At 48.4% G+C, this 25,404-nt stretch overlaps 1 protein-coding gene and 1 pseudogene across 1 annotated transcript; one reads left to right on the top strand and one right to left on the bottom strand.

The window, feature by feature from the left end:
- Positions 1–1,303: 1,303 nt before the first annotated feature.
- Positions 1,304–2,409, bottom strand: LOC115309512 (the record flags this gene model as incomplete). The annotated part of the gene is made up of 1 exon (XM_029967767.2): positions 1,304–2,409. A coding segment is annotated over exon 1 (1,080 nt), but the record flags the coding sequence as incomplete, so codon positions are not given.
- Positions 2,410–22,532: 20,123 nt separating this feature from the next.
- On the top strand, positions 22,533–24,618 carry LOC121836154 (annotated as a pseudogene).
- The last annotated feature ends 786 nt before the right edge of the window (positions 24,619–25,404 follow it).

Below are 25,404 nucleotides of genomic sequence, written 5' to 3'. Positions count from 1 at the left end.
GAGGACAAACGACGAGAGATGTTTCATTCTGCCCATAGTTCGGGTTTCAGTTCGCTTTTTATACAGAAGACAATATCTTCTTGTGCTCGCGACGTAGAAGCGTTCAAGGCAATTGTTATTCTGCTCCATTTTTTTCCCCTAGAGCTTGTCGCTTTATTTGGGCGTAGGCATTATCATTTTTGTCTGGTGTCTGCTGGCGGGTAATTCTTGCGCCTACGATTCAGATGGCCGGGTTATCCCATGATTAAAATTGCGCGAACTGGACAGGGACAAAAAAAGGGCACACGTACGAAAAGACTGGCGCTGACTTCCAACTATACGTTTATTGCAACATCCAACCAATTAATTAGGATTTGTTAATTAACTTTTTAATTAGTTAAAATAGACAAATGGTTCCAATTAAAAACTTACTGAGCGTCATCGAAAACTACTTAATCAACTCTTTCTAGAACGACTTGAAACTCGTGGGAAACTCGGGGGCGCGCCAAAGTATACTCGTGAAGAAGGCGCAAAGCTAGCAGTGGCGGCACGGGGATGATGAGATTATCATCGCGTTCCGCCACTGCTAGCTTTGCGCCAGCTTCACGAGTGGTAACTTTGGCACGCCCCCGAATTCCCCACGAGCTTCAAGTCGTTCTAAGTGAGTGAGTGAAACCTGTCTTTAATATGGAAAGGAGGATCGCCTGCCTTGGCCGAGTAGGTCTTAAGCAGGAGGGGTAAGGTTATTTAAGTTGGGGGGGGGGGGGGGGGGGGGGAGTATGATGATGAATAGGTGAGGTTATATGAGGTTATGTGTCCCTGATTTTCTGATGTAATCCATCAGGGAGTCGAGGAGCGCTTTGCGGTGTTGTGGCGAGCCTCTGGGTCGGGCCCATTCGTCTAGCGTCCTCGGTCGGTCTTCCTCACGGAGAACCTTGAGGGCTTCTTGTCTGTGTCTATCTAGACCCTTGCAGTTCCAAAGAAGGTGTTGGAGTGTCGCCATGTTGTTCCCCGTGCAGGTCTTGCACTTGGCTTCTTCTGGTTCCAGCAAGCCAAAGCTCGCCAGCTTCGCTGGAGTGCACGCCGTCTTGGTCCTGATACGACGGACCCGGACGGCAGCCCATCGGCTGTAGCCTGCTGGTATCTCGTCTTCTTGTGGCGGTAGGAGACCCCTGAGGTAGGCCTTCCTCGCCTGCCTGTCGAGTTCGGCCTGCTCCTCCGGATCTACCGTCTCGTGCCTGCCGGATGAAAAGGTCGGGCCAAGCGTGAAGCTATAATGTGCTGACTCCACTGCGGCCCTGTGTGCCCTCTCGTTCCCGGCTATTCCACTGTGTCCAGGAAGCCACGTTATGTACAACTCGATGCCCCTTTCTCGAAGCTCCGTCGCCATCTTTTTTATCTTTTTAGTCGTGCGGCCTTTGGCCCTGCTGCATCTGGTCGCGATGATCGCCTCCTGAGAATCCGTAAAAATTCTGGCTTTAATGGCCGTTACTGAGATGCTCAGGATGTCTTCGATCGCCGCAAGAATCGCCCTGAGCTCGGCTTCTTTGACGGATGTGCCCTCCGGTAGCGCTTCGGCCCACCCCTTGTTCCTTCTTGGGTCGTGCCATGCTGCTGCTGAGGCTCCCTCGGTCCGTGCTGCGTCGGTATAGCGTATCTCGTCGCCCCTTCCATGTTCCTCGCACCAAGCTGCATGTAGTCTAGCAGCCCTCGCCCTCTTCCCTCCGTTTAGGGCTTTAGGGAGTGGCCGATGGTCTGTGATTGGCTCATCTTGCCACGGTGGAAGGGGCTCTTCAAGTGGGGGTTTGTTCCTTATGTCGTACCCCAAATCCTCTAGAAGTCGATGACCTTGCCTGGTCCTCTCCAGTCGTTGAAATTGAGCGATGTTTTGTGCGTCGGCTCTGTCCTCAATACGGCTCATCTGAGCTTCTTGGCGCAGATCTTCGAGTGGCGTGAAGTTGGGAAGACCTGTGATCAACCTCATGGATCGGTGATTCAATCTTTCTACCTTTTTCCACTGCCCGCGGGTGAGATTTAGCCAGTTGCAGCTATATAGAGCTCTCGACGTGAGTTGGGCTTCCGCCAGGATGCGAAGAGCCTTCTCGTCGGCGCCCCATGACTTGTTGGTTGTTTTTCTAATGAGCTTCAAGCCCTGAACCCAGTTTTTCTCTATATCTGGGAGCCATTTCGAACTTCTCGCCGTTTCCTCGAAGGTGACTCCGAGGATTTTGATATGTTGTTTTCTGCCAATCTCTTGCCCGTTTATCTCAAGTCGTATCGAGTTGGCGATTCCTTTCCGATGGTCTCGGGGCCTGGCTACTACCATGTATTGCGTCTTCTCAGGGGACGCTTCCATTCCGAACTCCTTGAGATACTCCAGGACTTGTTCTATGCCGCGTTGCATCGTCCATTCCTGCTCACCTAAGGATCCGCCGCGGGTCCAGAGCGTCACGTCGTCAGCGTAGACGGCGAAACCTAGTCCTTCAATCGTACGAAGTCGGGTTGGAAGACCCGCCATCACCATGTTGAAGAGGACCGGCGATATCACCGCCCCCTGCGGTACTCCTCTGCAGTTCGGCGTCTGGGGACCTTTGGTGTCTCCTATTTTCACCTGGAAGTTTCTATTGCGTAGGAAGTTCTCTATGAAATTCAGTGCCTTGCCTCGAATGCCGCATGCCTTGGCTCCTCTAGCGACAGCCCAATGAGGGACAGCGTCAAAAGCCTTTCGGATGTCGAGAGCAACGACAAGTCGCGGATCTTGCTTATTCTTTTCGGCCATAACCTCTTCGTAGAAAAGTTTGAGGCTGTCATGGGTACCCATCGGAAGCCTCCCTACTGAAAAAAAGTATATGAATCTATATAAGAACTGATATGAAATATCCAAAAACTGATATGCGACATATGAAACTGATATGAAATATCCAAAAACTGATATGCGATATAAGAACTGATATGAAATACCCAAAAACTGATATGCGACATATAAGAACTGATATGCAACATATGCCAACTGATATGAAATATCAAAAAACTGATATGCGATATAAGAACTGATATGAAATACCCAAAAACTGATATGCGACATATAAGAACTGATATGCAACATATGCCAACTGATATGAATGTGTCCAATAAACATATAAGAAATAAATTCATGTATTTTTTTTTTCAGTATATGACGTGCCGCGCGGGAAAGCAAACACGTGACTTGGAACCGCAGTGGAGCGGCTTGATTTACTGGCTTTCAAATAATTACGGCATGAGCGTTTACTTTTTATTAAGAGATTCGTCCCCTGAGCCGTTCTAAATACTCTCAGAGGTACGACATTACTGAAAAAAATCCAACACGCTGAAAATATTATTTATTGCGTAGGTGGTCACCGAAAAACTCCGTACTTACAAAACGACCTGTATAAAACGCGGAAACGCAGAGATCCGAAGTAGTTATTGGGTGTGCTGTTGTATTCATGTTTGTTGTGCTGTGTATGTGTATGCACTCAATGTATTTGTTCAACTGATGCTAGTGGTATGCGTAATGTATCTACATGGTGGCGTGAGTAAATAAATATATTTTTGCAGCACATGAATTGGGCGGTACCTAGCGCCACCTAGCCTAGTGTAACTGATATGCGGCATAGGAAACTGATATGAAATAATAAGTTCTGATATGAAAAAGGTGTCCAATAAACATATCAGAAAAAAATTCATATAATGTTTTTCAGTAGGGCTGTCTGTCTGGGATCTAAGCATTCGTGCTTCTCCAAGTACCACTGAATCCTCCTGAGTACAATCTTCTCCATAGTCTTTCCAACGTTAGATGTCAGGGAAACCGGCCGCAGATTTTCAATTCGATCGAGTGGCTTGCCGGGCTTGGGTATCGGAGTCACCCAGGACAGCTTGCAATTCTCCGGCAGCCTCCCCGATTCCCAGACCTGATTGTATTTGTCCAGGGGTCTTTTCTTGGCTTCTTCCGGAAGATTTCTGAGTGCTTGATAGGTGACCCCGTCTGGGCCGGGGGCGCTGTTGGTCTTTGTTGTGAAGAGCGCGTCTATGAGTTCTCCCATGCCTAGCTGTTCTTCCATCCCAGCTTCTAGTGGCATGTCCAAGTCCTCGGCCGTTGCTCTGGGCGTCGTCGGTCCTCCGTCAAAAAAAGTTCACCGGCCTTGATTGCCAACTCCTCCTCGCTTATGTTTAGCTTAAGGGCGAGGTTCTGTGCCGCATTTCTTGTCCTACGCTTTCTTCCGTCGAGGCCCGGTAAGTTCGCCATGCCTTTCCAAGCCCGGTGCGCTGGTTGAAAGACTCGCAGTGAGTTCTCCATCTTGTGCGTCCTAGTTCCTTCGTGTACCTGTTGGCCTTCGCCGTCGCATGGTTTAGCTTGATTTTGTTCCGTAGTGTTTTCTTTTTACCGTATCTCTAGAGCGCTCGTAGCCGGCTAGCCCAGAGATTGAGTAGGTGGTTGTCAGGGGTGGGAGCATCGGTCTTCACCAATATCTCCGTCTTGGCTTCTCGGAGTGCCTTGCGTATGCTCATCTCCACGTCTTGGTCGGCTTCCGCTTCAAGAAGCTCCCTGAAACGGTCCCACTTTACTACCGGTCTCTTCTCCTTATAGCCTGTCCCTTGGGCATGTCTGAGCTTCATTTCCAGGGGGAAGTGATCGCTGCCGAGGGTATCTCTCCATGGCGTCCATTCAAGGTCGAGACATCTCGAGGCCCAAGAGAGGTCCGGGGTAGAGTCCTTTTGCCTCCACTGCTTGGCTAACCTAGTCCTGACGCCGGGTGCGTTGAGCAGCTCCAGGCCCACTGTATTCATGGCTTCAAGGATATCTTTGCCCCTCCTCGTGTTGGTCGTATATCCCCAAAACCTGTGTGGTGAATTGAAATCCCCGGCTACAATAATGGGATCCCCTTCGGCTGGTTTGATCAGCCCTTTGATCCACTGCATCATCTCCCCGTCTACCGCTTTGGTTCCTGGTCTAAGGTAGACAGAGGCCACGGTGATTTTGGTTCGTCCACGCCTGATTCTCGCGGCGACAACTTCTCTGTCAGTTGAGCAGAGGGCTGTCGTATCCAGTTGGGCTTGCGGTATATGCCGTAGGATACCAACGGCTGCCCAGCCCCTCTTAGTTACAGGGCTCTTCTCTCGATATCTATAGGGGCCGTCTCGATGGTAGGGTTCGTGTAGAAGTTGTAACATGGTAGTGTCATGGTCGGGGTCCTTGTTTCTTGGAGTAGCAGCACATCGGGCGGGGGCTGCGTCTCAAATCATAATTTGAGTTCTGCACTTCTGGCCGTAAACGTACAACATTTTCATTGGATGATCCTAGTCAGTTCCGTGGCGATCCGTCTAGCGTTGGTCGCGGAGTTACTTGCCATGCTTCAGCTCGGCAATCTCCCCCCTGACCTCTCTGATGACCTCGAAAAGTGCCTTGAAACCCATCTTCATTTCGGCTTGAAGCTTGTCGACCTCCCTCTCGGCGTTAAAAGTAGATGTTTGTGGCGTTTGTGGTGGTGTAGGATTGGCCCATTCTGGCATCCAGGCAGGCAGGCCTGTCCTGCTTATTTCTCCAGCTGGTTTGGGTTCCTTCGTGCTCGCCAAGGCAGCTGCTGCGTAGCTGTCCCTGGGTTGCGCCTCCGGAGGCTTCAACGCGGGTTTTCTTTTTTCCGGAATTTTGCGCTTTGGGCAGACATTGCTGGTAGCAACGTGCTTGCCTTCACAGTTGTGGCATCTGGGTTCTCGGTGACAGTTCTCCATTTCCTCATCATGCAGCTGGCCGCAGTGATCGCACCTTTGCTCCTTCCGGGGACAAACATCGGTCTTATGGCCAAGCCCGTGGCATTTAAAGCACACGATGGGGCGTGGGAGGTACTCTTTCACGCCTAGAATTGCGTTGGAAAAGATTACTGTCTTGGGGAGTTTATTACTCTCAAATGTCCCTAGTACCACTCTTTTGCTTTTCCCGATCAGTCGTGCGCTGACTATGCGGGACGTCTTACATTTCATGTCTTGCATCAGCGTCTCTGGAGTCTCGTCACGGTTGTCTCCTGGGAGGTAAATGATGCCTCTAATCTGATCTCTCCCGATGGCTTTGTACGGTCGAATCGCGTACTGATCGCCGCCTTTTTGTACCTCTGTAAGCTGAAGAAGCTTTTCTGCGGTTTTTTCATCTTTCGTAGTAAGTGCAATGGTGTTTGCCCTTGCCTGACACCGGATCTTAAAATCGTCGTCTTTTGTATACACCCGCCTTCTCAGCGGCGCTCACAATGTCTCGAGCCCTAAATGCCATAGCCTCTTGCTTGCACACAGGTTTGAGAACAATGGCCTGTGTCGTCTTTCTACTATCTCGTGCGTTTTCTATTGGAGCAGCTGTGGCTTTGTTTTCTTCTTTTTCGACCGATGTCAGCAATCGCTTGCGCCGGCGTTTAGTCACCGTGCACCATCCGTTGTCCTCGGGATTTGTTGACGGAGGGTTGGTACCTGGAGGCGTGGCAATTTGTTCGCTCGAAAGAGAGCTCGACGAAATTTCTGGCGGGGTCAGCGCTGGAAACTCCTGAGAAAATTTTGAGCTCACCACTTCGTTAGCGTTGTTCAGTCTGGCTTTTTGCTGGCGTTCTTCGGCGAGCTGAGCCAAGAAGCACATGAACAGCTTCCCAATTTCATCTCCTTGGATCCCGAGCAGGTCCAGTAGTGCAGGGTCAATCGGAAGGTTGACGGCCGGGCGGCCCGTCGATGAAACATTCACAGACACATCTCCGGACTTGGCACTCTGTGGCCCAGTAGCTACCCTTAGCGAAAAGTCGGTCAAAATAAGTATACTGAAAGTATACTAATAGTGAACTTGGGGTATGTACTGAAATCGTACTAGTTTCACACTTTTATGAAACAAAATAGTACACCTTTAGTACACCCCAAGCACATATGTAGTATACTACAAGTGCACCTCAAGTGTACTTTTAGTATACTATAAGTGCACGTTTAGTACACTACATGTATGCTTTTAGTGTACTACTACCAGTGCATATATGCGGGGTGTCCCAGAAAACTTGCACCAAACTTTAAAAAAAAAAACAGAAAAAAAACGGAGCGTTCTGCGGGAGTGAAATCAACTGTACGGTGTTAGAAAGTCTCTTGCGAAAAGCACGAAATTGTTTTAGTGCGCCTATTTATTTAATTAAGAGTAACAAGCTAACCTTTGAAATTTTCGTTTAAAAGCCGAAGTGTAAATGGAAAGTTGTAGAGCGCATTAAGAAACACCCAATTACATCATTTTCAACAAGGTGCACTTTGAATGCTCTTTTTTCCTAGCCTTCAAAAAAACGCCCGCGAAAAACAAAAAATACCGCGTGACAACTCCCTTCTCCAATCACAGCGTGCGAGCGCGCCGAGAATGTGCGTTCTTTGAAGGCCGGGAAAAAGCACGAAAACGTATTATGTTTCAAACACATTAAATGGTGTTTCTCAATGCGCCCTGTAACTTTACAATTGACATCTTGGCCCTTAAAAAAATATTTGAAAGGTTAGCTCATTAATCTTAGTTATTTACATAACCAGGCGCATTAAAAAAATCTGTGCACCTTCTCAAGACGCTTGCTAACGACAGTTGATTTCACTCCTGCAGAGCCCTCCGGTGTTTTTTTTAAGTATGGTGCAAGTTATCTGGGACGCCGTCTATGTCGGGCGTTCTGAATGGAAAGAACGGTCTCAAATTGGCCAGAAAAATCGGTGCCTGCATTTAAAAAGCTGACTTTTCAAAGGTGTTTCTTTGAACGACTGTATTCCAACCTGTGAAATTTCATGCCATATAGCTCCATTCTCGTGAAATGTTAAGAAACGCCGTTGACAACTCAATTCATGATGATAATGCAGAGGCGCCACCATCGGGAGATGCACTCTTAAAAATGAGTCAGGAAATTAACGAGGAAATCTTTGGCAGCTCTATTCCTCGTGAGAATGACGTACCGGCGTCTTCTGAAACTGCGTGAGAAAAGCCATAAAGAAGAGGTGCATTGCATTTATCAACTGAAAGTATGTATGTGTAGCATACAAACATTATGATCAGTGTTCTTCGCGTGATTGATAAGACAGAAATTGAAATCCTACTTATCACTTTATTCAAGTTTCCCAGCCTGCCTCACTGTACACTCTCCTTTGTGATGATGGTATGCCATTACATCCTGCGTAAAAAGAGAAGAGAAAATTACCCTCTGCCACTCTATGATATAACATCACATAATTCGCTCAAAGGACCACTATGAGAGGAAGGCAAGATAGCAACAACTTCATCCTGACAAAAGTAAGAGGAAAATCGGACAGTATCGTTTCTGAAAGCCTGATATGTCAGACATTGGTGGTGTGCCTTCTTTGCATGCCCAGGGCTCTGCTACAGATAATAGTGTTGATTGCAGGGCACAACATTTGTTACCCCAAATCTTAGGCACCATAAAGAAAAAAAAAGAAAAGATTCAAGGTTGCAGCTTCTACATTTTAAGCACATGGATTGATGAAGGCTACAACGAAACCATCTGAGAATGGCCAATTTCAGGGCTGTGTGTGCTAATAATAAAATTGTAGTTTAGAAGTTAAGTATAGTACGGTATTCGATATTGGTTTCAAGATTAATTGTACTACAGTAAACGACCTAATTTTCGCAAAGGCTTAGTTTTTGCGAGTTTATAAAAATTGCTCAAAATTTGTCATGCAAAAAAGTAATTCCATGGTTACGAATGCATATAACATTACTCCTGATTCCAAAATTTTGTACCTGGAAAGTATTCTCAACAGAAACACTTCATAAAATGAATGAAATATTGAGCTCGCGCAAACAAAGTCGTTTGTGCCTTTTAAACCCTTCGAAGCGCTCGCAGAGTCACCATTCCGATAGATTTGCTTTGCTCAGTGCGCTTCTCCGCATGTGCCAGTGCGCTGCAGAAATTAGTTCTGGATGAAATCCCAAGAATAGGCGGACATACAGACTTTTTGATAAAATAGAATCTAAAAATGTTCACGTCGAATGGCTTCCCAGGAGACTTCTCGGGTCCGTATGCACTGTTACTCCGCCACAAGCAGGCTCTCTTGGGATGACAAGAAAAAACCCAGCGCCCTGAACGCTGTTCGAACCAGCACTCGGGAGAGTTGAAAAGCCTGTCAAGCGCTCGCTATCGGGACAGGCCGCTTACTTACGGTGGCTTCATACCTGTCTGCTCGATGCATCACCCAGCCACCCATAATAGAGATCAGTGGGCGGACGTCACTTTTACTCTTGTGATGCAGGTCCCTGCGGGTCCCCATAGGTTGCAACCTGCAAGCCCAACTGAGTCAGGCCTGCAGCTCTGTGGGGAATGTCAATTACACTTTTTTAGATGTGGACACCCACATTTTGTGTGTACCTGAAAGAAGCTCTAACACAGAGCAAACAAAATGATTGGCCTTTTTTTAATGCCTCCTTTTCTTTTGCTGAGAACAAACATAAAAGTCATACGCTATAACACAGTCAGTGGTGCGGCTTAATTTATGATAAGCACATTTTTTATATAACTTCGTGCTTTTAGAGAAAAGATTCAATATAATGGGTCGGACATAAATGGTTGCTATGAACTATCCTATATATTTACACATTATCTGATATCATAAAAGCACTATCAGGGTAGGGGTGTACTGCATCAATAATAAATTTCTAACCTATTAAAAGTTGGCATTTATTTAATTTATTAGTATTGGCTATTATTCTTTGACAAAGAATAACTGGGCGAGTTGGTACGTTGGTAGTCTTCCAACTCCATCGAATATTCAGGTTCTTTTAACATTTTTTCATGCTTTTGCTTTTTCTAACTGCTCTGCCTTTCGCCGCCACTAAAAAACGTGACATCCAAACTCACTTTATTCACAGCACACAATCGCAAACTTGGAAAGCGTGCCGCTTCGGCATACGCAAAGAGATTGTCCGTCTCTACGGCACGGGCAAGAAATCATGCTGCTCGCTCTTGAAACGTTTTTCTCGTTCCCGCTTTGTGAAACAAATCGTTGGCGAGAGACTGTTGGGACCACACGTCAGAACTAGCATGACCTATGATTGCTTGAATTGCCGTCAGACTGTACTTAAACGCTCAGCAAAAGCGTCGTCGGGTGACCGTCGTAGGGACGGCACCCAGGACGTACAGGCCCTCGGCTGGCCCTCGGTTCCGCCGCACGCGAATCTTTCTCACTCTGCGGAGAGAGCCATAAATTTTGAAAATACGCTCTTCTCAAATAACGAAATAAAACCGGGTAGAGCATAGTGAGAGTCAAGCATAGCTTAGCAAGCACACGGTACAAGACAAAGTTTGAAACAGCGGCGCACTTCGCAGAAACAAAAAAACTTCCTCACCTTCGCTTGCACCAGTCGGCCATGACTGCCCGCCACTTGCGACGCTGCGTCTCACAGCTCTCAGTAATCGCTTGCTATTATTAAACACGGTATTCGTAAGTAAGCTATATAAAATATCTGCTAAAACGGCTAAAACGTAAAAAGGAAGCGATGCCACGACCCTCCGGAACTCCAACGGCGGCCGAACGGAAGCTGATTGCAATAGCGATGGTCTTGCGCAGTTTTCAAAAGTCTCTTCGTTTTGTTCTTTGTTTTTTTCAGGACAAAACTAAGCAAATCAGTATATTAATAATAATAATGTCACCTTATTATATTCATAAAAAATTAGCAAAACGTTTAGTCTATCTTAGGTTTTATTTAAACTTTCGGTTTTCTTTTTCAGTGTAAAACCGAAACTATCTCAAGCAATTTCTCCCTTGTCGCCAAGGCTATTTTGATTCATCAGCGCATGCTTGCACCGCTGGGATTTCGGCTTTTCTGGAAGGATCGGCTCTCGCGGCACATAAATAATGAGGGCAACCTCGTGTTTTGAAACAATGAGCGTGCCCGTCTTTTTTGACGAGGGAAAGACACGTTAAATTTACGTCGACTTAATTTTTACAGCGTGGAAATCTCGATCGACGGTGTTGTTCGTTGTTGCAATTGTCAATCTCTTTTCACGTGAATTGAGATGTCTTAGAGTTTTTCAAGATAAATCTACACCATGAAACACTTTCGGTGAAAGCTTGAGGTTGTTACATAAAGGCGCCGATTTCTCCAGCCAATTTCAGAGCGCGCTTCCATTCATAACATCACTTCGCTTACGCGGTTCGGAAGTTGATTTGCGCTGCATGCGACCATGCAAGGTGGAGGATCTTATGTCCCCATTATTAGCCGTGGTTTCTTTTGCCTCCTGTCTTTTTGATTGCTGTGGATGCAGATATATGAAACAGCGTATAGTACGCTGAGACCTGCATTACAAAAACACCGGACTATCCTACAAACGTAATTTGTCTACTAGCCTATGAGGCAGCACGCAAGTGGCGGTGCACTTTGAAAACAAAGTCATAGGCATGCTTTTTCATCGGCAGCATTAAACACTTGGTACGATTGCCCTCGATCGCCCAGCTTCCGAATAGTGCTAACAGTTTTTTTACAGTAAAGTTTTATTCTTTAATAAAGGTAACAAATACAGCTCAGGGAAAATAAAAGCTATCTTTGCAATAAAAGTAGACTGTTCAATTGATAAATATAGTAGAGATGACTAGATAAAATAATTATTGACAAGTTAGATAATGCTACTTTCCGTAACGTACAATGTAGCTAATTTTTGTATTTGTGCTTTTTTTTAGGCGTAAGTCCATGTTGCATTTGCGACGTAAGTATGCTCTGACAGTGCCGGTCGTTTCCCCGGGGAGCTTTTGGACCACGTGGTCTGCAGTGAAATGAGAAATGAAGCATCCCTTTGTCACATTATCTCGGCTATATACCCGGTGATATTTTTTAATCAACTGGTTTCAGGAAAATTAGGGGCTCATGTCATGTTGATGCACTCTTCATGTGTGTCGTGCGACTCGGCGGACATTATATGGGTGAATAACCGTGACAACATCTTTTTAAGTAATTAAAATCCGTAAATTTACTTTTTTTTATTATTGCTGTTTTAGAGGCAGTCTTTATTGGAGCCTAACACAATCAAAACTATTCACGAAACAGCAAGGGGCTCTAAGATATTTATTTATCAAATTTCGCACTTTTTCTCTCGATTCAAGAACCACGCGCGGCAGGGGCGGGCAAAGTGGAGAGTGAAATTAGCGGTTTTGACATGGCATATCGGTGATGGCATGTTTGTTTGTGTTAGCGAGAACTTCTCATACTGGAGTTCTATGCATTATTTAATTTTCTAGTGAAGTTACAACCCTCATAAAGTGCTGTCGCATTCAGCATGAACGAAGTTGCACTCTTTTGAAAGCGTGCCTTTGGTGGATGCTCCAGCATCATACTTCCAACGGTTCGACTGAAGGGAATACGTAAGAATAGCATCCTGCGCTCTGTCCAGTGCGCTGTTTTTAATCAGGCGACGAAAGGCAGAGTTTTAGCTATGAATAACCCAAAACTCGTCGCCTTTTCGCAAATTGTTTCAGTTGGGCTAGAGTTTATTCATAGCCCCTTTAAAATTGAAAATTCAACATGGTCAATTATACTGTCAATTAAAGAAGCTAATTAGACAACGTACTTTGACGTTTATTTACTCATCTAATGTCCACCGAGCCCCACAAATATTCCGTGAAAACGGCATCGGCCTATCTATCGCGTTTTTAGTGTGTTGATGTTAAAAATCGCACTATGTATATATATGTATATACCCGTTATTATAATTCGAGTACATCGGCTGCAAGCACTGAAAGTAGACCTTTAGTATACTTAAGTGCACTTTCGGTATACTGATTTTGAACTACTTTTTACCGCGGGCACTACGATTCTACTACATGTACTAGTTTTGTACGGACGAGTATACTTTCAGTCCACCGCCATTTTTACTGGAAGTATACTTTAAGTACACTTAAAGTATACAATCAGTACAAACACCGCTCTGAAAGTATACTTTTAGTATACTTCAGTACACTTCGAGTGTACTGATTTTGAACGACTTTTCGCTAAGGGTAGGCCTAGCGACGTATCCATCTCATCGGGTTCCGAAGACGTCGGTCGGAGGAGTGCGGAGGGTTCGCGGTGCTCCATTGAACCTTCTTCGATAGTAAGAGACTGGTTCGGGGGCACGAGTACCCCCTGAACCTTGGAAAATACCTTAGAACTGGCAAATATTTGAGAGCTACGAAGAAACTGCAACTGGGTTGCTCGGAGGCTTCTTCTTCTTTTCCAAGTCGTTCTAAAAAGAGTTGATTTGTGGTTTTCGATGACGCTCAGTAAGTTTCTAATTGGAGCCATATGTCTATTTTCACTAATTAAAAAGTTAATTAGCGAATTTAATTCATTAGCCGACTTATCGCAAAGATGAGCCACCCACATAATGTCCTCCTGGCCGTATAACTCACCCGCACGAAACCGCATGATTGTAACTTTCACGGCCTTGTTTAAACAAATCTGTAAAACTTAAAAAAAAAAAAAAAACCTGTATACTATTGCCTGAGGACATAAAGAACACAAAAAATAGTTATACATTTAGATTATATGTCTACCACGCACCTATCTTGAGATAAAACCATCAAGAAAAGAAAAGTTTTTGTCAATGAGACACACCGACGACATGCTGACGCACTTGTCTCCCGCTTTCTTATATAAAAAACGCCTCTAAAAATTCCCTCTCTGTCTTGTCCTTTGCTCTCTTCAGAAACATGGTCATTTTTAAAAGCAGTTCACACCCACATCGTTTAACGCGATCAGCTAGATAACCACCCAAAATGCTTCGTACCGAAAGTTTATGCTCGCGCTCTCTCTCATTAAAACACCGACCCGTTTGTCCATTGTAAATGCAGCCATAACTAAAAGGAATTTCGTAAACAACCCCAATTTTGCAGTTATACTTTGTCTCGCCCTGCGATGGACTGGAGGCAAAAGCTACGGACCGCCATATCCAACCATAAGCCACTTAGAAGTTGCGTGGCATTTCACTTCGATGCACGTATCGGTGTCCGCGTCTCGGATCACTAATGGGGATGGGCGTACAGTGGCTCAAATCGAAGAGCACTGAGTGACAGATCAATTTTTGCATTGCAAAGGAAGTTACGACAAACAGGCTCTTCGCAGTCTCAAAGCTGTAGAAATGATGCGCTTTTTTATTCGGAGCACTATTCGCCCACCCTTAATCAAGGTTAAGCTTGCCATAGTTCAGCGTGTAACATGATTGGCCCTAGCGGCCCGTGGCTTTGGTTCGCCTTTAGTCCATCGTAGGATGAGACAAGGCAGGCATGTAGCCAGGGGGGGGGGGGGGGTGCATGGGGCCCGGCTCCCCCCCCCCCCCCCCCCCGAAATCTTCCATTTTGCTGGGACCTCCTCTCCCCCCTCCCTCTCATACAGCATTTTGTCATGGGTGCCCCCCCCCCCCCCCCCCCGAAACAAAATCCTGGCTACGTGCCTGAGACAAGGTATAGCCATAGTGTACACGCCGGCATGTTTCGTTTTGCGAATTGAGCACGTTTATGTCCAGTAAGCATTAGACATATTTTGCCAAACTTGCAAGGAGCCGAAAAAATAAGATTGATACCATACCTACCAGCTATCTTTTTTTTTTTTTAAATTATGCGATACCTTGTGCATATAAGGCACAGCTTGCACTCTTTCTCTTTTGTCGACCTGTCCTAGTCTTTTTTTTTGTGTGTGTGTGTGTGATCCTTTAAGTTTTCGTAATAGGCTCTCGCAAACACTTAATTGTAGCATGTTATAAGCAGAGGTCGGCATTTTAGGTCGCCCTCACTCACCCTCACCCTCACAGCCACACTCACCTAAGCCCTCACTCACCCTCACCCTCACAGCCACACTCACCTAAGCCCATCACTCACCCTCACCCTCACAGCTACACTCACCTTCAGCCCCTCACTCACCCTCACCCTCACAGTCACACTCACCTTCAGCACTTCACTCACCCTCACTGAACCTCACGGCCCTCACGCACTCACCGCCCTCACGGCCCTCATGCCCCTCGCGGCCCTCACGCCCCTCACCACCCTGACGGCCCTCACGCCCCTCACTCACTCATGGCCCTCACGCCACTCACCGCCCTCACGCCACTTACCGCCCTCACGGCCCTCAACGTCCTCACCGCCCTCACCGCCCTCACGGCCCTCACGGCCCTCACGGCCCTCACGCACTCATAGCCCTCACGCCACTCACCGCCCTCACGGCCCTCACCGCCCTCACGGCGCTCACCGCCCTCACGGCCCTCACCGCCCTCACCGCCCTCACGGCCCTCACCGCCCTCACGGCCCTCACCGCCCTCACGGCCCTCACGCCACTCACGGCCCTCACGCCACTCACGGCCCTCACGCCACTCACGGCCCTCACGCCACTCACCGCCCTCACGCCACTCACGGCCCTCACGCCACTCACGGCCCTCACGCCACTCACGGCCCTCACGCCACTCAGGCCAGCTTCAGATGGGGCAATTTTGCCCAGAAACTTTACGTCGCAACACCAGCAACACGCGCCGCCCGCGATCACACGCAGCAACCAATTGCTGCAATTTGCCATCGTCATCATAAAATTTTATTTTTCTTGCACTATTACGCGTTATAAACGTGCTTTTATGCACTTAAATCTCGTTAAGAATACTAATGCACCTTTCTGAAACAGTTTATTTCCAAAAAACGATCGATTTCAAACGAGAACCAAGTCTTTCGGTGTCATCATCACCGGCACGAGGTATCACGTGAAAATTTTGCGTCCCTGATTAGATGCAGCCGCTTCAAACGTATTCGAATTGCTCCGAGTTGCTTGCTTATTTCGAGCCGGACCCGATCTCAGCAATTCGTGTCGATCTAGGGAAAGCTAGAGAACAACCCGCCATTAACACCAAAATTGCTGAGAAAGATGCTCGATCTGAAGGGGGCCTCACGCACCCACCGCCCTCACGGCCCTCACACCACCTCATGCACTCACCGCCCTCACGGCCCTCACGCCTCTCATGCCACTCACTGCCCTCACGCACTCATGGCCCTCACACCCCTCACGCACTCACCGCCCTCACACCACTCACGCACTCATGGCCCTCACGCCACTCACCGCCCTCACGCCCCTCACGCACTCATGGCCCTCATACCCCTTATCGCCCTCACCGCCCTCATGGCCCTCACGGCCCTCAAGGGCCTCACCGCCCTCACGGCCCTCACGGCCCTCACCGCCCTTACAGCCCTCACGGCCCTCACCGCCCTCACAGCCCTCACGGCCCTCACGGCCCTCACTCACCCTCACACTCATGAATTTTCCTGGTTCAGAAACTCACACACCCTCACCTCACCTGTGAAGATGAGGGTGAGTGAGGGTGAGTGAGGGCCCTCATGAGTGAGGTTTGCCGAGGTATGGTTATAAGGTACCCCGCAGATTTTAACTTTCTGATCTGAAGATAGAAGCCGGTTGACATTTTGTGCCCGCAACTTTTTGTGATGGCCGCCAGTAAGCAATTGTTAGCTATTCCTCTTTTTATTATTTTTTTTTATAAGCTTGGAGTGGGCACTTTCGTTTTACTAAAGACTTTTGTAGGATCGCGGAAATTACATCCAGCACAAGTGTTGCTGACATGGGAGCCACTGGTTTCCCTCCCCCGAGAAGGCGTAAGCCGCGGACGTGCCGGCCGGAGTTGTCTGGCTTCGAGTTGGCTCGTCCCGTATCGTGTTGGAGAGGGTGCGCCACCTTGCTGGCCTACTCTCTCGCACTCCTCCGCGCGTCTCCCCGATTTCGGGGGAACAGCGACATCGCGCGAGGGAGAGTCGGGCCTGCCCTCCGAGTGGACGGCCGTGTGGTCGAGGGGTCCTGGATTGGACTCCGGGCAACGGGTCGAGTCGCGGCGCGAGCATCGTCCGACCGGCGATGACTCCACGCTAGTGATTCCCCGGGCTCTGACAGTCGGCGTCCCCACAACCTGTGGACGTCCGTCTGCCGAGAGCCCTGGCCCCGAACTCCTGCGACGACGGGTAGCGGCGTGAGCTCGCCCGACCGGCGATGACTCCGCTCGCAATTACCCCTTTGGCTCTCAGGTCGGTGGGCGATGCGGGCACACTGTGCCCGCGGCGGCTCGCTTGACCGCAGTGTCTTGTTGGGGACCCCTGGTACTCAATAAACGCTGCTGATACAGGGATCATCGTTGTTGGCATGGCGTTGGCCGAACCCGGCGCGGCGACCGCCCTCGCTGGTAGCCGTCGGCCGCGCGGTGAGACGGGCATCGGATTTCCCCTTTGACAACCGGACCGATCTCCAGACGTGAAAGGCGCGTAATCTGTCCTCCTTTTATTCCCACAAAATCAAGCTGCAAATCTAACAAAAAAGAAAACTGAATGCAATTTTGATTTGCTATTTCTCAAGTGAACTTTAAAGAGACGCGGAACCGAAATCTGGATTCCACAAAACACGCGACAAAAGCATGCAACGGTGTGCTACAAACACCAAAACATCACTCATGCAGCGATATCTCAAACGGATGACCGTATTTTTCAAGAAAAGGAGGCGCATTTGACAGAAACGTTCACGTCATGTTTCTCCGAGAAGGAAAGGGAACGGCCTCGCGTGTTCTCCGCCTCGCCACTTTGAGGGAGAGAAGCGAAAAGAGGAGGAAACGATATATCTCTACGTCACGCACCTCGTCGCCCTGGTTCAATCTCGACCTCTTTTTCCAAAAATACGGCCGTCCATTCGAGATATCGCCTTACGAGTGGTGTTATAAAGATGTAGGGATTGTAGCACCCCACCTACATCTCCTGCATTATTTTTTTTGAAAACTAAATTTCGGTTCACCATCCCTTTAAACTGCCCTAGTGAACATAAGAAATGCTGACGATTTTTTAGGCAACATCAACTTCATTTCTCACAGTCCGAAATCTCCTAAAACAACCAGAAAATCGTCTAAGTATCGGTAAACCTTAAGCATATGTACATCTTCAAGATACCCGATCCATTTCGCTCAGACAAATATCGCACAACATATGGGGCGACAGACGACAAAGTACATATACCATTTTTTTGTACAAAAAAAACTCGTCATTAAGGCTGACAGCTGTCGACTTAACATAGGATTCCAGGAGGGTTAGAAAGTTGTCACAGTTGACGCCAGCCATTTTTTAGAACTTGGTTAGTCCGGATTCCTCGATCTTGTCCCTTACAGCACTAAAGAGTCCCTCATGTGGCACTGAATAATACAAATCTTCCACATTCACTGAGAAGGCTGATCTGGTAGTTATGTCCTGTACTATTTCCATCGAGCTTTTACAAGAAAAGGATCATCACCTGCCAACGTGTTCAGTTGACACTGTAGCACCGACTCACCTGGACTTTCCACGAATTCTTCTCTGATACTATTACTCGTAGAGGGCACTCTGGTTTGTGAGTCTTTCCACTAGAGAACACTTCTAAAACACCACTTTCATCACTGTTAACTGCCTTTCGTAGGCTATATAGGTTCAGGTCCGTAAGCATCGTGAGTGCTGCTGTCTTCTGCTATTTAGGTAAAAAGTTAATTGTCTTGAAATTCTTTTCCATTGCCGATTTTTCCTTGTCTTGAAATGCCTTCAGACATTGCCGCGAATCCACCTTCCTTGTCCGCTTGTACAATATTCAAACCACTCTGCTTCAAATAATTCATTACTTTCTGAAAGTGAGGTTTTTCTGTGGGTTCTCGACTCCCTGTGCGACTCAGGCTGTCTACTCCGTCACCGATGACTCCCTGTCTTGTTCTATAGCGCTTCCTGCAACACGATGAACCATGGCTAGTAGCTGGTTCCAACTGGAGGAACGTTCCTAGCTGAAATTTGGACCTTTTTCTAGGATCTCGTGAACTCGTTCCGGTAGTTGGACATTCTCCAGAACAGTGACGTTGCTATTTGTTGTAGTTGCGTGGTTGTTCCTTAAAGAAGGTGGGCTTAATCGCGCTCTCTGCCATAGAAATTTTGTAGTCTGCTTTGCCAACTTCCCGTACTCGGCATACCGACGATCTTGATTGAGTGATCCATCTTCTCCTCAAATGGTGATTCTCAGCCAGTTCTGAAGCAGGCGAACCAGTCTCCAGTATTCAGATTTTAGGATCTTGCAGATTCTTTTCGCATGACCCCAAGAAAGTTTCAATACTCCGAACAGAGCTTGAACCTCTAAAGGAATGCATTTCATTTTTACGGAGTACGCCAGGACCCATGATTGGCACGTGGAAATGGCAATAAGGTTGATACAGGTGATGGTAGGTGATGGCAGGTTCTAGCTCGGATTGATGAAAAAGGGAAGGGCCCAGGGTAGAAAAAATATGTTGTAACACGACTTTTGATTGGGCTAGTTGGTTCGTATTAGACATGGTTAAAATAGAGCGAACTGGACAGGGACGAAGGAAAGGCACATGTGCGACAGGACTGGCCCAGACTTCCAACTAAGTTAATTTCATCACCCAACCAAACAATATATACCATCGCCTGCGGACATAAAAGCACAAAAATAGTTATACATTAAGATTATATGTCTACCACGCGCCTATCTTCAGATAAAACCATCAAGAAAAGATAATTCTTTGTCAATGAGACACACCGACGACATGCTGACGCACTTGTCTCCGATCCCCCTTTTTTTGTATAAAAAACGCCTCTATAATTTCCCTCTCTGTCTTGTCCCTTGCTCTCTTCAGGAACATGGTCATTTTCAAAAGCGGTTCACACCCACATCGTTTAGCGTAATCAGTAAGATGACCACCCATATTGCTTCGTACCGAAAGATTATGCTCGCGCGCTCTCAATGAAATACCGACCCGTTTGTCCAATGTAAATGCAGCCACAGCTAAAAGGAAGTTCGTAAACAACCCCACTTGGGCAGTTAGTGTACATGACGGCATGTTTTGTTGCGCATTGAGCACTTTTATGCCCAGTAAGCAATGGACGTATCTTGCCAAGGTTGCAAGGAGCCGAAAAAAAAGATTAATATCATACCTACCAGTATCTTTTTTTTTTTTAATTATGGAATACTTTGTGCATATAAGTCACAACTTGAACTCTCTTTTTATCTATAGTACGCTTATATTGCGTTTTTTTTATATTATGTGACCCTTTAAAGGGATACTTCGACAAAATTTGAAATATACCCGTCGTGTTCAGAAGTAGGCTGAATATGATCCACAATATCCGTAAATGACAATCGCACGTTTGTATTTTGAGCCTGAGGGCTGTATTTTTCGTTATGAACGAGCCGCTCTGGCAAGTTCTCGGAGAGCAGCCAGCGGAGAGCACGTCACATGTGTCGCAATTGTGACGTAGTCTGTTACGGGATGAGCAAAGCTGCTGCGAGGCTGACGTCGTCAGGATGCCCTAGCCGTTCCAGCTACCGAAGCGGTCGAAGTACGCCAGCGATCGGGCCACCGCAACTGACCGCAAAGCTGCTCTTGTGTGAATTTTGCGTGACGGGTTAATCTTCCGTAATCTTGAAGAGGGAGAATAGCGATGTCTGGGACACACAAAGTCTGGGGCACACAAAAGAGTGTCCCGTTCAGTGGGGAGTTCCTCCCTCCCCCCTTCTCTTGTGCTGACCGTAGAGTTGTCGGGATGACGTCAGGTTCAAAGCATGTATAGGCTCCTTGCACTGACGTCACATCGCATACTTTTGAACACCACGTAAAACGAGGAGGGAAGCTGCTTTTGTAAGAGTTTTGAGTGACAGGTTAATCTTCTATAATCTTCTGGGAGGACAACATCGACGGCTGTGCTTATCCGGGAGGCACAAAGGAAAATCCCGATAAGAGGAAAGCTCCTTCTTCCCCTTTTCTCTGGAGGGCAGCGGAAATGACGTCATGTGCAAGCTCCAGCAAAACGGACGCCACCAAGCGGGAAAACCGGGAACCAGCCGGTCCAGGTCGCTCCGGGACCCTCCGCGTCTCTCCAGTGGTGGCATTCGCGGAGACTTGTAGTCGGCGCGGTGGCGAGCAATGTAATTTGACGAAGGTCCGATTATTTCTTAAGTTTGCCCGAGCGATCATTAGTGTGGTGAAGCCTCAGTAAATTGTTTCCTTCCATCACGTATTTGAAAGCCCGTTTACTCCACAACACACGGTCGAGTGCTTTCGATTTCTTGGATGGGGAGGAATCACGGAAAACCGTTTTGATTTCTTGTCTGTCTCGAATCCCATTCAAAGTGACGACTACTTGGTAACTGATAAGTGGTTCCTTTATAAGGATGCTGAACAGTGGACTGAGGATGACAAACGAGGCATTGCACTGGAGGAAACATCAATGTTGCAGTCAAGTGAATGGGAAGGTTCGATAGCTGCTTTTCTTGAGTTTGGTTGTGTTCGGCTATAGCTTCAAGTTTGAGCCACTCACGCCGGTCGGTGCGTTGGCTATTCATCTTGGCTGCTTTTCGCCGGAAAAGCCTCTGGACCACACTGAAGGAGTTGGGCTGATTTCGCAATCACTTGATTCAGGAAAACCTGCTCGCTGCAAATGATGAATGAGGGAAATTATCTGTTTTCAAGAGGTGGGGGACGAGTCGAGCAACGTTAGATGTTGTCACGGCATTTTGACCTATCGCGCCTCCAATATTTATATTACGAGGATGTCGAAGCCAGCAGCAAAATACGTCTACATTGGTCAGGTTGACCGGCCACAAAAAATACTAATTTTCTCCGTTCAGGATTCGAAGCAAAGTTCAATGCCGAGAGGTTCTGCGTGAATATTCGATGAAGACTCTCTTCAGTTTGTCTCCGTGCTGCCGGCTACAGAACCATTTGGTTAAGTTTAAGTAATACCTCTCTGTCTGTCAAATATACTTTTATTCAGCAGCTCACTTAATAGCTAGTCAACTAAGCTCATATTTTAACCCGAAGAATATACTAATATCGCCTTAGTGGGACATAGTACGTAATTTAATACACAACCCGCTCGTCGAAATGACTTCTCGATTGCTACTAAAACCTGAATTGAAATACGAGTATCAGCTGCTTAGTGGGGCGCCAGCGGATTAACATGGTCCTTGGCTCAAGAAGCGCTTGCTTAATTTTTGTAATTTTCCTGCAGCTTGCGTTGTTGACCGAGCAGACGACTGGAGCTGTTTCTTAAACGCGGATACGCACAAAAGCTCGATTTCGCCGACAGATAAGTCAGGCATGCGAGTTAACTGAAAAGTTACTCACTGTGGAACAATTCTGTAGTCATCGCCGCTTTCCTTAAATGATCAAAACTGATTAGTACATTACCGCCTCTTCGGAGCCCATAGTTTCGGTTTTGAACGAAATTTCCGAAACGAAAGTTTGACACGAAAAGAACGAAAACCACCGGCAAAACAAAACTATGCTTTGCAAGTTTATCTGCACCGGCTACACTTAACCGTCTCAGTTCAAATACCTATAAAATTGGGCATTAAACAGAAGAAAATTTGTTAAATTGAACTCGCCACCTATTCAGGCGGCCCGACCGAACCGACGCGACCTGGACTGAGCCGCCATGTTTGTTTGGTGGTTGCGACCCCTATAGGTCGCTGGAGTCGCGAATAGTTCTAGGCGAGACAACCTCCGTCACTAGGGACTTGCGATTGAGCCGCCGTGGGAGAGGGTCGTGTTTCTCGGCGCTCCCGCCGAGCTGCATGAATCGCCCCTGCCCGCCGCTCGCCCGCCCGAACCAGGACCCGAGCTTCGTTTTTCCGCCGGAAAGCTTCGCTCGCCACCGGAAAGAGCTGCCCGAAGGCAAGTGAGCGTCACAGCCGCATTTTTTCCGAAGCCTCCGACATCGACGCCGCCGCCGTTCCCGGCCAGTGGGAAGGCTGGGCCTACCATTAGGCCTAGCTCGCCCTGCCTTCGGCTACGATGGCTACCGCCTCCAGCACGGAACTACCGGCCTCCCCCGACACCGAAATGACACCCGACGCATCTTCGCCACCCGACGAAACGCTGACAACATCCAAGCAAGGAACTCCCGCCACCACCATCACGAACAGGCTCACCCCAAAGAGAGCCCGCAACGAGAGCGAATGCTCCGAGCGCAGCCCGACGGATTTCGAGGACGGCCAAGATGCTTCCGCCGATTTCACCGACTCCGACAATCAGTTCCCCTGGATCACCGTATCCCGGAGGAAGAGGATCAACAAGCCGGACAAAGGCAGCAAACTACCCCGTCACGACCTGGACAAATACCAAGCCACCATCCGCCCACGGGCCCGCGTCGACGTCTCAAAACTCCCGAGCTATCTCATCGGAGAACAACTTCAAAGAGCAATAGGCGAGACCGTTCTTGAAGATCGCCTCGCCTACCGCCGCAACGGAATGACGAATACAATTTCCGTCACCGTTTACGACGAACGACACTTAGCAAATCTACTTCAGCTCACGCACCTTGAGACAGGCAGCGGCAGAGTCGACATCCAAGTCTACCGAACGGCCACCAGGGAATTCCCACGCGGGGTCGTTCATCTGACACCCGACATCCCACCGGCGAAACTCCTCGAGGGGCTTCGAGCCGACTACCATGAGATTGTTCAGGCCAGGCCGCTGGGATCCAACGGCACATACCTTCTGACCTTCCAAGGCCAGGGTGTACCCCGCCGCATCCGCGCCTGGCACGAGATCATACAAGTCAAGCAGTACCGCCCCTCCACGGTGGTCTGCAACAACTGTCACGGCCTGGGCCACAAGTCCGACATCTGCACGCAGGAAAAGCGCTGCCAGTCCTGCGACGGTCTTCTGACCGAAGGACACCGCTGTGAGTCAGTCAAGTGTCGCAACTGCGGCTCCCAAGACCACGTCGCCACCTCCCGGGACTGTCCAGAGAGGAAAAAGGTAGACTCTAGGATCCAAGCCCGTGCCCGACCACGCCCGGCCTTGAACCAACAACTGCATCGCCGGCGAATAGCAGTGGGAAACCAAGGCCAAACTCCTGATCCTCTCCCACAGCAGCCAAAGTCGGGAAGGCAAGCCCAGACCCCCCATTCAGGAGACGGGCGAGCCCCGCCCTCCTCCAAGCAGACCAAAAACCCATCGCCCCGATCGACTGAAAACATTACTGACCAGCCAGCGCCACCGCAAGACACGTACGCATATAAAGCCACGCCTCGCAACTGCAGAACCCCATCAACCACGCCGCTCATGGACCAACGCAACGAGCTTCTCACCCTCTTAAGGCGGTATAAGGAGGAGGAAGCAGAGCACGCACGCATAGCTGCCGACCGCCGACGAAAAATGGCTACCCTATAAAAAAAGATAGAAGAACTGGAAGTCAATTTCCAGCCGGGCCCCCAGCATCAAGTGTCGAGCCAGCCGCAAGCTCACCCAAGCCCGCAACCACCTCTGCGAGACACGCCGCGATCACAGGCAAACCACCCCGCACCCCCTCCAGCAAGCAACAAGCAACCACAGCAGGAGCAATCCCAGCCTCCACCATCTCAAGGTGACCTCAAGTCCCAAATGCAAGTCTGGCTGCAACAAATGCAAGTACAACTCCAGCAGCAAATGCAGCAGCAAATGCAGGCCCACTTCAATCAACTCATAGCCGAGCTCCAACACTCAACCCTTGCCCCCACCCCGCCGGCACCGCCGCAGTTCCAACTACGTCAGCCCATCCTCACCGTTAATGTCCCTGGACAATAAGCCGCGGAACAAGGGGGATCCACGCAGCAGTCACACCAGCAATCCTCATAACCAGCAAACTCAAGGCCCCGGGAAATTCATGCCGTCACTAGCCTCGCCCTTGGTTCCGACACAACTTCGAATCCTACAATGGAACTGCAGAAGCCTAACCAAACGCAAAAACGAATTCCAGCTTCGACTGGCTCAACACCGACACTCGTACGACGCGATCTTGATGCAAGAAACCAACGTGAAGGACCCCAGACTCTCCGCATACAACTACTTCCACAACCCTGCGATCGAACGGAAATATACAAAGACCGGCCCCCCTGAAGCACGAGGACTGGCCACCGTCTACCTCAAGGGGACCGTACCACATGCCCAAATTGATACGCAGAAATGGTGCACACCAGATCAGGAAGTCACTGCGGTGCGCACACTCATAGACAACCATAAGCTCATCCTCGTGTCGGCGTACGTCCGCCCTACCGCCGAAGACCCCAACTTCAGTTGGATAGAAGAGTTACGAACGGTCTACCCAGACGATAGGATGGTCATAGGCGGCGATTTTAATGCGCACCACCGGGAGTGGGGCTACGACGACGATGACCAGAGAGGAGCCAGATTACTAGAAGCTTACGAGAAGGCGGGTCTCGAGCTCGCGAACGACACGCATGAAAAGACGAGAGTAGGCACCTCGGCCAACCAGCAAGAAGAGTGGTTGTTTGGGCGAGTTGGTTTGACATCTTATACAATCGTGTGCGCAACAAAGACGAGGACAAAAGCAGAGAAGGGGACACAACAAGGCGCAACTTTCAACTGAATTTTATTGAAAACGTGT

This window comes from Ixodes scapularis, unplaced genomic scaffold, assembly GCF_016920785.2.
Source record: "Ixodes scapularis isolate PalLabHiFi unplaced genomic scaffold, ASM1692078v2 PGA_scaffold1__304_contigs__length_218370807, whole genome shotgun sequence".
Taxonomy (NCBI): Eukaryota; Metazoa; Arthropoda; class Arachnida; order Ixodida; family Ixodidae; genus Ixodes; species Ixodes scapularis.
The sequence above is the reverse complement of the archived record's forward strand: the minus strand, read 5'-3'. Positions and strand labels throughout refer to the sequence as shown.